Source organism: Kogia breviceps, chromosome 2 (assembly GCF_026419965.1).
Source record: "Kogia breviceps isolate mKogBre1 chromosome 2, mKogBre1 haplotype 1, whole genome shotgun sequence".
NCBI lineage: Eukaryota > Metazoa > Chordata > Mammalia > Artiodactyla > Physeteridae > Kogia > Kogia breviceps.
In genome coordinates this window covers 167,590,547-167,604,118 of record NC_081311.1, presented here as the reverse complement: position 1 = coordinate 167,604,118, position 13,572 = coordinate 167,590,547, and the positions used below count along the sequence as shown (strand labels likewise).

General features: G+C 39.1%; 1 protein-coding gene and 1 non-coding gene across 3 annotated transcripts; one reads left to right on the top strand and one right to left on the bottom strand.

The window, feature by feature from the left end:
- The first annotated feature begins 2 nt into the window (after positions 1–2).
- PPIL3 (peptidylprolyl isomerase like 3) lies at positions 3–13,572 on the top strand. 2 transcript variants are annotated; one of them, XM_059053474.2, is made up of 7 exons: positions 3–350; positions 889–962; positions 2,152–2,226; positions 3,957–4,050; positions 4,422–4,489; positions 7,718–7,836; positions 10,136–13,572. In XM_059053474.2, the coding sequence occupies exons 2-7, from the start codon at positions 960–962 to the stop codon at positions 10,260–10,262; spliced, it is 486 nt and encodes a 161-aa protein (XP_058909457.1). In that variant the 5' UTR covers positions 3–350; positions 889–959; the 3' UTR covers positions 10,263–13,572. The 2 variants fall into 2 exon arrangements, with proteins under 2 accessions (XP_058909457.1, XP_066882633.1); XM_067026532.1 differs by having other exon boundaries at positions 5–78; positions 10,136–10,719.
- LOC131751658 (U6 spliceosomal RNA) lies at positions 8,747–8,853 on the bottom strand. The gene has a single exon (XR_009334232.1). It is a non-coding gene; the product is annotated as a U6 spliceosomal RNA (small nuclear RNA).

Here is a 13,572-nt window from a genome sequence, read left to right as displayed (position 1 = left end):
GGAGGTGGTCCTTCCGCTTTTGCGTCTGAGCCCAAGGCACTTCTAGAGGTTGACCGGAGTTACGCTTCTTGTCCTAGTGTAATTATTAAAAGATAATTTTGACCCTTTCATAGTCAAAAGTGTTCCTGGTGGGGAGAAATTGGTGTCTCCGTAGTTCTAGTCGTTTGGTTTGAGACAGGGAGGAGGGGGCGGAGGGAGGAGGTGAGCAGGTGAGGGGCGTTCTCTCTAATGGGCCCCTTGCTCGACTTCCGCTGGCTGAAGAAACTAATTTCGAATCTACAGACCAGTGGGGGCAACTGCGATTGCACCTTTGCTCTTTTAACAACCGCTGTGCTAATCGAAGTGGTTAAGTAAGTATGGGGTAACGTCACTTATTCTTTCATTCACTTAACTCAAATGCTCGCAGAGCGCTGTGGATGTTAGTTATTGGGCTGCTTCTAGTGAGTATTCTGTACGGGGAGGGTGTTGTTGAAATAAGACAATTAGTAAAGCATAGAGTATATTAGTGTTAAATGCTATGGAAAAGGAAATAGTCCAGGCAGGTTTAAATAGAGTTATCAGGTCCAGACCAGACTTTTGAGAAGAGACTTGGAGGTGAGGAAAATAGCCGTACAGAGGTATAGTGTACGTGTTCCAGGCAAGGGGAACACCCAGTGCCTAGACCCCCCAGGCGGGAATGTACCCGGCCCGTGAAGAGTGAGCAGTGGAGGTAGGAGTTGAGGGACTTGAGACGAGTTGTATCGCCTGATCGCTTTCATAACCGGGTTTCTATTACTTGGGGCAGGATGGGTGCTCATCGAGACTTTTTCTCTTAAATATGCGGTAAAGATGAGCAAGTGTGAGTTAAGAAAGGGAAATGAATTTAATTGTTTTTTCTTTTGGAAATAGAGGCTCGTTTTTGAACTTCTCTCAGTAAACTGAGAAAGTAACAGTACTTCCTGAAAGCACCAAGAAGAAAAATGGTAAATTTTACAGAATTCTTATGAATGTCTTTCATTATAAGTAATTTTTAGAAATTCAGTCAAGGGAAATAAAACTGCATGGAAATTTCAGTGACAAAACAGAGCAATGATAATCTGTAGAAGCATACAGTGTAAAGTGATTTCAGATTCTATATGTTTTTCACTTAAAACACGGAATTTGGGCTTCCATGGTGGTGCAGTGGTTGAGAGTCCGCCTGCTGATGCAGGGGATACGGGTTCGTGCTCCGGTCCGGGAAGATCCCATATGCCGCGGAGCGGCTGGGCCCGTGAGCCAAGGCCGCTGAGCCTGCGCATCCGGGGCCTGTGCTCCGCAACGGGAGAAGCCACAGCAGTTAGAGGGCCGCGTACCGCAAACAAACAACAAACAAACAAAACACAGAATTTACCATTTATGGAAAAAGATGGATAGAGATGGAAAGGTGGTGTTGCAGGGTCAGAAGAGCATAGCCAGGTGTGATCATTTTAATTGGATCCTTTTGCTCTTGATCTAAGGTGGACAACTATTGTAAGAAGAGAATTTAAAAAGGAAGCCTTAGAAGTTTTCCACCCTCTCTGGAATGGGGTAACAAAAGGAATATTCTAGCTACCAAAACAACAGATTAAACAAAAAGGAAGCAAAAAGAAGTACTCTGGTTATCTCTGCACTTTTACGATCTGAAAACACTGACGCTTTTTATGTCTGTTGTCTTTAGTGGAGAAAGAAATTGTTTTTTAAGTCTCTCGCAATTAAATTACATAAGGGAAATGGTGGAAACTATGTTTGTAAAAGTCATTTTCTTACTATTTTTCAATATATATTAATGACTTAGTGAATTGCCATTTAAGTCAGTAATGCTAACATAAAAACTGTTTATTTTTATTGATGAAAAATTCAAACTTAAAATGATTATTTCCATCACAATATTTGCTCCCAAATATTTTAGCATAGATGTCATTTTCCTTAACATTTATATTTCTCTTCTGGAATTTTTTTTCTACTGCTGAAATAAATTTTGAAGAAATACAGCGTATCTCTCAGAGCTACTGTGTAGGTGGATCATCTCTGAAATGGTGTTTCTTTCTGTTTTTGTTCAGATAGTCATCTTTAATATCTAGTTAGGGAAATGATACAGTGCACAAAGTCACCTGAAGAAGTCTCATTCGTTCTCACATTCTCTCTCCTTTTCAGTCGGTGACACTGCATACAGATGTAGGTGATATTAAAATAGAAGTCTTCTGTGAGAGGACACCCAAAACATGTGAAGTGAGTACCGTAATGTATGTATAAAAGATGAGGTAATGCAACAGGATAACCATTTTGAAATTGAGTCATCTAACTTAAACAACATCCAAAATAAAAGTTTCTATAAAACTATTGTCAAGAAAAACCCACAATGATAATTTATGGTCTAATTTACACTTCTTTTTCTGATGTCAAAGGTGGATCAAAGAAAGGGTAGAGGGGCTTCCCTGGTGGCGCAGTGGTTGAGAGTCCGCCTGCTGATGCAGGGGACACCGGTTCGTGCCCCGGTCCGGGAGGGTCCCATATGCCTCGGAGTGGCTGGGCCCGGGAGCCATGGCCGCTGAGCCTGCGCGTCCGGAGCCTGTGCTCGGCAACGGGAGAGGCCACAACAGTGAGAGGCCCGCGTACCGAGAAAAAAAAAAAAAAAGAAAGGGTAGAGAATTTTTCTCTAACCATAGACGGCCTGGTATCTTTTTCTTTTGGCTCATTTTCCTCAAGAAATGTAAATAATCATTAGATATTAGGTAAGATAACTGTTCGATACATTATTTCACTTGTTTAAATGACAAGGTTCTATCCTTGTCATTAAAACAAGGGAAAAAGAGGGAGTTCCCTGGCAGTCCAGTGGTTAGGACTTGGGCCTTTCACTGCCATGGCCCAGGTTCAGTCCCTGGTTGGGGAAGTAAGATCCTGCAAGCTTTGTGGCTCAGCTCCCCCCCACCAAAAAAAGAGAGAGAGATACAAGAAGGAAAAAGAGTCAGCTATATATATTCATTCATTAAGTAATTTATTTATGGAAGGCTATCTTGCCAGCAACTAGAACTACAGTGATGAACAAGAGACATGCCTTGCTATTGTGGAGCTAATATTCTACCCGGGAAGATAGGCAGGGGGGAAGATTCATTCTAGAAAAAAAGTAATTCTAGAGGGTAATAATGCTTTGAAGGAAATAAAGTTTTGAGATAGAGAATAATGGGAAAGGATATGTTTAAAAGAAGGTGAGGGCAAGCCTAGCCAAGAAAGTGATGCTTTAAAAACTGAGTGCAAAAGGTAATGAAGTCATCTCTCTGGAAGGACTTATAAAAAGAACATTCCAGGTATAGAAATAGCAGGTACAAGGGCCTTAAGGCGGGAAAGCCTGTGTTTCTTGGATGAATTTTCAGAAGCCTGATGGGGTTAACACAGTAAGCAGCAGGGAAGGGGTTATTATCATTATGAGATGTAGAAGTAGGCTAGGTCATGCAGGGCTTGCTAGGCTCTCCTGAGGATTTTGCATTTTATTTCAAGAACAGAAGGAAGGTATTGAAGAGTTTTAGACAGTGACATTATCCAAAGTAATGCCTAAAAGTTATCATTTAAATAGATTGTTGTAGTGTTTTCAGTAAATACAATTGGCTTTTTTTTTTTTTTTGGCTGTGTTTGGTCTCTGTTAATGTGTGCAGGCTTTCTCTAGTTGTGGTGATTGGGCCTCTCATTGCAGTGGCTTCTCTTGTTGTGGAGCGTGGTCTCTAGGTGTGCGGGCTCCAGGGTGCAGGCTCAGTAGTTGTGGCGCACAGGCTTAGTTGCTCTGCGGCATGTGGGATCTTCCTGGACCAGGGCTCAAACCTATGTCCCCTGCATTGGCAGGCAGATTCTTAACCACTGTGCCACCAGGGAAGTCCCTACAATTGGTTCTTTATCTTAAATATTCTTAAATCTTAAATGGTTCTTCTGCTACATCATTTCTCAATCATTGTTTTTATTCTCTTCAGAATTTCTTGGCTCTTTGTGCCAGTAATTACTACAATGGCTGTATATTTCATAGAAATATCAAGGGTTTCATGGTTCAAACAGGAGATCCGACAGGTAAGTTATTCCAGTAATACCTAGAGTATATACCTAGGGTATGTAGTGTGAAGAAGAGGCTAGACAAAGAATAGAAAAATAAAACATGTGGGGTTTTTATAACTTACCTTAGCAAGAAATTTTTAAGCAGAAGCTACTAGCACCGAGCCCTAAAATATGAACAGGATTGATAAGGAGGGTTTTTGGTTTTTGTAGAGCTATTTTATTTTTATGGTTTTTAAAGTTCAATTTTGGTAAGTAAGAGAGGACCTACCAAATTTTATTTGTATTTAAAGGGTTATGCTATATAAACTAGCCCTTATGTTTAGAAAATGAACCCTTTTTCAGCTTTAATTAAATACTTTTTTTCATTTGTTCGTCTTGTAATATAGGTACTGGAAGAGGAGGTAGCAGTATCTGGGGCAAGAAATTTGAAGATGAATACAGTGAATATCTTAAGGTAAATCCAAAATACTTCAAAATCTATTTTTTCATGCTGTGTTTACACTTGGAAACTTTGATACCTATGTTGTAATGATACAGGTTAAAATAATTAGTAAAGATACTTTTTTGTAGTTTTTGCACACTTTATAAGTGATGTCAGGGAGAAAATATAAGTAGCAGTTCTAGCCTAATATATACTGGAATCTCACCATCACATGAATCTTGACATTAAGTGAGCTCATTTTTGGATCCAATCTGAAATGTTTAATCAGTAATGTACCTAAGGGGCTTAATGCCTCACTATAAAATTCATGTTGAGGGCTTCCCTGGTGGCACAGTGGTTGAGGGTCCGCCTGCCGATGCGGGGGACAAGGGTTCGTACCCCGGTCCGGGAGGATCCCGCATGCCGCGGAGCGGTTGGGCCCGTGGGCCGTGGCCGCTGGGCCTACGCGTCCACAGACTGTGCTCCGCGGCGGGAGAGGCCACAGCAGTGAGAGGCAATTCATGTTGAATGACATGAATCATTGACCTTTTTTTAAAAAATTTTGGCTGCATCCTGTGGCATGCAGGACCTTAGTTCCCCAACCAGGGTTCGAACCCTCACCTCCCGCATTAGAAGGCAGCATCTTCATTGGAACGCCGGGGAAGTCCCTCATTGGCCTTTTTTTTTTTTGAGAGTGGAGAGGAGAAACTCTCAGACCTCCTGCTTACAATATTGCCTATTATCAATCTCCAACTTTTACCGTCTTCTCTGAGATGTTTGAATATTCCTGTATTAACTTAATGTCTGTGGTAGATCTCAACTAGGTCAAAGAGAAGTGCATATAAATAAATCTTCATCATAGTAACTAAAATTAGATATTTATATTTCTTTTTTTTGTATTTTTCAAACTTTCTAAAGAATTTTTTTTCTAAAAATTAAAAGACTAGTACATGCCAATTTTTAAAAAAAATCAGCTCCATTCCCCAGAGATGACATGAGTTAACAATTTATTGTGTGGTCTTTCAAACTTGTATCTGCATAGAATGATAAGTTTATAATTAGAAAAAAAAAGATATCAGTTCTCCTCAATAAGAATATGTAATTTAGTATATTATTTTTCAGTTATAGTAAAATATACTCAGCAAAACTTCTGAAAAATATTCGTTGCAGTGTTTATCTCTGGATGGTGACTAGGAGTAATTTATCCTTTTGCTTTTCTATCATAAAGAAATATTGTTACAGAGTTGGGGTTAGGAGGTGATAAATTGTTTAAAAAGTCATCCTTTTTCTGAATTGGAAATGAAATGATTGTTTAGGCATTAATGAATGGCTGCTTCCTTGGTACTAATCTGTCATCCTATACCAGTGGTTTTCAAACTTTGCTGTTACAGATTCACCTGTGGAAGTTTTAAAACTATAAAAGATTAGGGCCTTACCTCCCTAAGTCTAGAGAAAAAGTCAGTAGAACTGATTAGGACCACGATTGTATTTTAAGGTTCCTTGGTGATTCCTAGACAGACAAGGTTAAGAACTATTTTCTTATATATCAGAGTTGAGGATGCGTATTGAATATTCACGTACTCTAACCCAGAAATTCCATTCCCACATGTTTACCCTAGAGAAATTCATTTACATGTGCACTAGGAAGCTTGTACAAGAGTGTTCCTAGAGTACTATTGGTAATAACAAAAGTCTAGAAACAATGTCTATTGATCTTTGAATGGACAAATTGTAGTATATTCAGAAGTAAAATGTTATACAGTGAAAGAAATCAGAACTACAGCTATGTATACATGTATGAATCTTAGAAACATAATGTTAGGGCTTCCCTGGTGGCGCAGTGGTTGAGAGTCTGCCTGCTGATGCAGGGGACACGGGTTCGTGCCCTGGTCTGGGAAGATCTCACATGCCGCGGAGCGGCTGGGCCCATGAGCCATGGCCGCTGAGCCTGTGCGTCCAAAGCCTGTGCTCCACAATGGGAGAGGCCACAACAGTGAGAGGCCCGCGTACTGCAAAAAATAAATAAATAAATAAAAGAAACATAATGTTAAGTGTAGAAATCATTTCCCGGAAGACTACAAATAGTATGATACTATTTTATAGAGCTCAGAAACAAACAAAAGGAAACAATATATTGTATAGGCATGTATTGAATGTAAAGATATCAGAACACTGGTTACCTCTTGGAGAGGCTGAAGTAATAGCTGAGAGGAGCACATAGGCATATGCAACAGTTTGGTAAATTTTAATTCTTAAAACTTGGAAATAGTTTAATGGGTGCTGATTTTATTAAGTTGTAAGTGGTACATATATTCTTATGTATGTATCAGACACTACATATGTTATTGGTAGTCACCTTTTAGGGAACAGTAAAGCATTAATATCTCTATGAAGCTGCATCTCTGTAGTTTGTCTTATTAGTGTCCCCTGATGAATAGCTAAAGATAGAGTAATCGTTGGAGTTACTTTTAGTATATTTTATATTTGGGCATCTCCCTGTAAGACAGTTCTGTCTGTCTTCAATCTTATCAGTAAAGTCCTTTTAATTCCTGTACAGAGTCCTTTGTATAGCAAATAGTATCATGAATATTAGAGTTAGACAAGGCCTTCCTTAAATCATCCAGTCCTGGGGTTATAAACTGACTGCCCATGGATGGAAGACCCACAGATGCATTCTCTATGGTCATTGGTTTAAAAAAATTGTAAACGTCATGAGGCAAGAGCTACACTATTCCTTTTGCCAGGCTCCACCATTCCCTAATGTTTACATTCTGCCCAATTATCAATTTATTATCTGGTAACCCTTGTGAGCATTTGAATTATGAATAACCCCCTGAATTAGTCCAACCTCCCTTGTTTTACAGATAAAGAAACTAGCCAGAGTCCAGTGTATATGTGAAGAGATTATGGGGATTTTGGTTTTGTTGTCTGCCTGATCATTTCATACCAGCACACTGTTCCTTAATATAAATGTAAGGATTATTTCTGTTATACATTGGTATTGCCAAAAGTGTTTGTGGCTCTGCTTCTCCAAAGGTGAAATTAATTGGGGAATATGATTTGATATATAAACAACTTAGATACAAGTTTCCAGAGATACAGATAATACAGAAACTGAACATTTGGATTAGCCCTAATGGAAGCTGATTACATGTTTTCTTGATCCCTTAAATACTGGGAAGGTAGAGTGCACGTCTTGTTTCAGTCCTTATTTGGAATACTAATGTAAAAACAGCTAATACTTTGGTCTTCCTTTTTCAGCACAACGTTAGAGGTGTTGTATCTATGGCTAATAATGGCCCAAACACCAATGGGTCTCAGTTCTTCATCACCTATGGGAAGCAGCCACATCTGGACATGAAATACACAGTATTTGGAAAGTGAGTATTCTGGTTATGGTTTTCTTTGGAATTTCAATGCAAAGGATGCATATGAGTGGCTGTGATCATAGCATAACTATACTCAAAGAGCGGTATGAGAGCTAAACGTACCTGAAATTTAAGTCCACCACATAACAGCCCTGTGACCTTGGGAAACGTACAACCTCTCTGAGCCTCAGTTTTCTTATTTTGTAAAAGAAGGGCCAGTACTATTTTTTCAGGATCATTATGCAAGTTAACGGTATGTATTTGTTTTCATTAAGAATAGCATCTTGCATCAACTAACACATCTGAAAAACAGTTGCTTAAACAAGATGGACTGGGATGGTGGTTCTGTTATATCACCAGTGTTCCAGGTGCCTCTGTCTTTCTTCTCAACCGTCTTTAGCTATCATTCTGAAGCTCACTTCATGGCCATAACTTGGGCAGCACGGCCCCAGTCGGAACAGTTGTACTCCAAGCAGGAAGAAGGAGGAAGGGCAAAGGTGCTTGCCAGCTGAGTCAGCCCCTTTCTCAAGAGCTTTCCTGGAAAGCCCAGAACTTACCTACAAGGGAGGGTAGGCAGTGTTTCTTAGCCAGACATATTGCCACTCGCAATAACACCAGGCCTCTGTGAATAAGAAAAAGGGGAGATTGGGTCCTAGGGAGTGTTTAGCAGTCTCTGCAAGAATATCCATTACAAGCACTCTACCTGGAAATTGCTTTTATAAATCAACAGGAAGTCAGTTTGTCAACAAATATTTATTATGCTTAATAAACCAAGGCACAGTTTTAGAGTTTGTTTTATTTAACAGTTTGAATGCCAAGCTAAGTTAATTAAAAATAGAAGAGTCTACGACTTTTTTATTCCATATACATGTCTAATTTATAGATTAATAATAATCAATGAAAAGGAATATTATAGCCTTTAGTAGTTTATGTGGGCTTCACGAATTTGCGTGTCTTCCTTGCTCAGGGGCCACGCTAACCTTCTCTGTATCGTTCCAGTTTTAGTATATGTGCTGCCAAAGCGAGCACCAGACTCCCCTTTTTTTTCTTTTCTCCCTTAACCCACCATTCAGAATTATTGATTAGTAATTACCAGGACTTATCTTACTGGATTGGTAAAAAAAAAACTGTAGAGTTTAGAACAAGGATTCTTAATCTTTGGTCCAGTACCTCCTTGAAATTGTTTTGTATATATGCACATACGTTTTTCTGAGAAAAAGGGTACATAGCTTTCCACTGGTTCTCAAAGGGGCCCATGTCCCAGATACTTAACTAGGCTTACTTGCCTCAATTCTACATGCCCTTTTTTGCCTGAGATCTGTTTCTTGTACCCTCTTTTTCTCTTACTGACCCAGAAGGTAGGAAAGCCTTTATTTATTTAGTTAGTTTTTACTGGAGTATAGTTGCTTTACAATGTTGTGTTAGTTTCTACTGTACAGCAAAATGAATCAGCTATACATATACCTATATCCCCTCTTTTTTGAATTTCCTTCCCATGGGAAAGCACTTAAAACTTACAATTTCAAGATCTTAATTGTCCTACATTTGGGTGTAAAATCCAAAGGCTTTGGTTATAGTATCACTTTAGTAGAAATGTAAAATAAAATGGAAATCTGTTATTTTTTTTTTAAGTACATAGTATGTCTTAGGAATTGATTTGAATTGCACTAGGAGGTATAATCTAAAAAGCCACTTTTTCTTAGCAAATGTTTTAGACTAACTTTCTAGAACTTATTAGAAGGATAGCTCTCAATATATATATTTTTTTTCTTGATAGAAACATGAAGTGGGCTTGTTGGAAGTGAGCTTAACTGTTGATGTTCTCTTCTCCTATTCTGAATATTGTTTTCTGTTGTCCAGAAGCAAAAAATAAAAACACCGTATTTAAACAATAAAGTGCAAAGAGGCCACCCACGTGAGGACCTTCAGTGTAGGGCAGTACTGATAATACTAGTGTCAGCCTTACATATTTTCTCCAGGTTTTTCCTATAACAAAGAAAACCTTATGACTTATTATATTGGCCCCATTTGTAGCTATTCCATGTGAAAGAGGCCGAATGCAATGTTTAGATACTTTGGTGGGAATATTCCTTTCCATTGCTATTGTTGTCTAAAGGCATAAAAATGAATTTTTGTTTCTGGATTTTGGCCCCTACCTATGGCAGAAAATCAAAGCGATATTTTATTGTACACTCAACTGGGGAATTCAAAGAACTATGAGACATGGTGAGAGACTGTAATTGCTATAGGTTTTTGGCTATTATGTCTCAATCTCAGGATATTTTCAAACATTTTATTGTTTCTCTTTCAGGGTAATAGATGGTCTGGAGACTCTAGATGAATTGGAGAAGTTACCAGTAAATGAGAAGACATATCGACCTCTTAATGATGTACACATTAAGGACATAACTATTCATGCCAACCCGTTTGCTCAGTAGCTATAATAGACCTGGATAAATACTTGGCAAACTATTCAAGGAACACACCTATTATGGTTTACCCAGCTTTAATTATGTCAGAGATTGCATCATTATACAACTTGTTTACAACTAAGATCTACTTGTTTACAGCTAAGATCTATGAGTTGGTGGTACCAAGGGAAGCCAAACAGCTTTTACTCCTATTCTTAGAGGGTATTCTTTACTGTAACTATTACCTAATGCATTTCTTTAATTTTTTTTTTAAAAACCCTATGTTTAATTTTGTTTTTCCATATAAATATTCATTTTTAAATGATGAGTCTCAAATCCAGGCATTGTTGAGCACCCTAATTACATGCTCCTACCATATGTAGTCCACATCCTGGAAATATTATTTTCTATTAATTATTTAGTTTATACAGTTAGAAAGAGGAAGGACAAATAAAGAGATGGCCTAGAAAGGCCAGTCAATCCAGTTGATATTTTCCCTGGTCTTTAAATCTATAGTAAAGGCTCAGAGAAGTCTCAAAGTACAGTAAACACTCAGAACTTCCCAACTGATTTGCCCATGGAACATTTAAAAAATATATATCTTTTCAGGGCTTCCCTGGTAGCGCAGTGTTTGAGAGTCCACCTGCTGATGCAGGGGACACAGGCTCGTGCCCCAGTCTGGGAAGATCCCACATGCGGCTAGGCCTGTGAGCCATGGCCGCTGAGCCTGCGCATCCGGAGCCTGTGCTCCGCAATGGGAGAGGCCACAACAGTGAGAGGTCTGCGTACGGCAAAAAAAAAAAAAGAAAAAATATATATATCTTTTCAAAATGCAGGGTAAAAAATAAATAAATAAATATAATGCAGGATAGAGTTCTACAGATGATCCATTTGAAAAATACAGTTAGTTGTAGAGTTCTGGTCTGGGTTTGAATCACAGCTCTGCCCCCTACTATTAACTTTAGGCAAGTTAATATCTCCAAGCTTTAATTTTCTCATGCATAAATAATCCTTCACATGACTCTGTGAGGATTAAATGAAATAGTGTGTATAAAGCTTCTGGCATGTAGTAAGTGTTCTGTAGCAAGTAAATGGAAGCTGTGCTCTTAACCATATCAGGGGTCTCACCTAATCAGGCCATTTATCAGGCTCTACCATTGATTTGTTCAAGAACTATGTCCCACTCACTGTCTAGATCACCTAGGTTAGATTTGGGGTATTCCTAAAACTGATACCAAATATTTCTTCGTATGTATCATTTTTGCAGATGGCTGATCTAATTAATTGATTCTTTCTTAACTGCAATTTGGGAGTTAGCTTGCAGTTATTCTCTTGTTACTATTGGTACCTTCCATACCTTACACTAAACTGAGGGGCCAGTTACACTAATGCCCTCATGTTTTGTTTCACCCTTTTAATTTAACCATTAGTTTCTAGAATTAGTATTAAGGCCTCTTTTAGGCCAGAATTTGGTTTGCCACTTCTTATACTTGATATATTTCTTCTCCAAACATGTCGTTGAATTTTTGTCACCACCCTTAAGAGTATTTTACTGATTGTCAGGAAGTCTTTGTACTGACTGACATTGCCTCAATTTTTATTCCAAACTGTGCCATTTTTTTAGTGGTACAAATATGACTTTGGGGTTCTTAGAGCTCATTCTTATGTCTTATTCTTATGTCTGCTTAGTTGTACCCATAAGGATCTCATAGATAGGGAGGTATACTGGCTCCCCCTTGGGCCTCTCGTAGCCTACCATGAGGATCAAAATCCAGAACGTTGATTTCTGTCCACTCAGACTGAATTGACTGGTTCACTGATCACATTAGCAGTTGGGTAACTGACATTCTGTTCCATGTATTACTTGGCAGTAAGTATAAACTACTCAGAAGACTAGAAGACTGGAATATTGCTGATCAACCCAAATTCTCTTTAAAACGAAAGTAATGTGGTTCCCCAACTAGACAAGAAGTTGGCAAACTGCAGCCCTCAGGCTGGCCACCTGTTTTTGCAGATAACATTTTCTTGGAACTCTGCCATTCCCAAGTTTATGCAGTGGCTCTGGTTGTTTTGTGCTACAAGAGCAGAAATGATTGGCTGTGACAGAGACCAAATAGTCTGCAAGCCTAGAATATTTACTCTCTGGCCGTTTAAGAAAGTTTGCCAACCCTTGACCCAGACTATCAGAACTTGCCAAATAATCATGGTTTCACAGCAAAGGGAGTTGTATGAGTTTAAGGGATAGTATAAACAAACTATGCCTGAAACCTGCTTCACCATGTTGCCGAAATATCGGCTTCCCTGTGCACCGAGGCCGAACAGAAATACGGAGACAGGGATTTTGGAGGAAGAGATGGCTTTATTTTTCTGCTAGGCAGAAGGGAAGACACAGCAAGCTAGGTCTCAAGAACTGTGCCCCCCTCCTTGGGAGTCAGGGGAGATTTTACATATGGAGCTCACAGCCCAGGGTATAGGATGAGGATCGAAGTAGTGAAGGTCTTGCATGCTTCCTTTCCTTTGCATTATTTCAAAACAGTCATAGCTGGCGTCAGGCTGCCTGGTAATTGGGGTCTGACAGTCTGGTAACTGTGTCCATTTGCCTCTGGTTTATCGGCCTGTGACCTTGTCTCTGAAATTCAAAAACTATAGGGGGTGATTTGTTACGAGGGGCGTGTAGAACGTAAGTGCCGAAAGTGAGGCGGGGTATGTAACAGTTAGGGGTGATGGGTGCCTAATGTAAATTACGTACTGTCAGGGAGTGACGTTCGCTTTGTAAAGTACAAATCCAGTTACTACAAATTATTGACAGTTAAACAAGGAGTGATTAACTCTCTCAGGGCCGGCTGTGCTGCTTCTTTCACTTGCTCGCTGCTCCCTTTGTCTCCCTTGTACTCAGGGGAGGGAAGACTTCATGGCTATTTTTGCTGCAGCCACCATTCTTGAATTGTACCTGAATTCATTAGAATTCTTGAGTCCTGTTAGATCCTCCTTTGGAGCTCTTGGGTAGAAGGCTTGCAGACCTTTTGGTTAATGGCAAATTGAATAGTTGTAATTCATACCTTGGTTGAACTTGGAAATTTCCAAATCCATTTAGCAACGCATTCATAATCTCTATGCTGGGTATTTCTGAAGACATGTTTTTTTTGTTGTTATTTGAACAACTAAAACTAGTAAGTAATTTATTGAGCTTCTTCCAGGTTTGGATACAAAGGACATCGGACACTGTCTACTCCATGGGAGCACAGTCTAAGGACCTAAGAGACATGTAAATAGATAAATTTTAATACAAAGGACTTAACTTTTAATCAGTTTAGTAAAGTGGATAGATTAGTTACTA

Bases quoted from the DNA above. Each gene is read 5' to 3' on its own strand.
- PPIL3 (XM_059053474.2), top strand. The intron at 4,051-4,421 runs GTAAGTTATTCC...CTTGTAATATAG, and splicing joins TCAAACAGGAGATCCGACAG to GTACTGGAAGAGGAGGTAGC. The intron at 4,490-7,717 runs GTAAATCCAAAA...TTCCTTTTTCAG, and splicing joins AATACAGTGAATATCTTAAG to CACAACGTTAGAGGTGTTGT.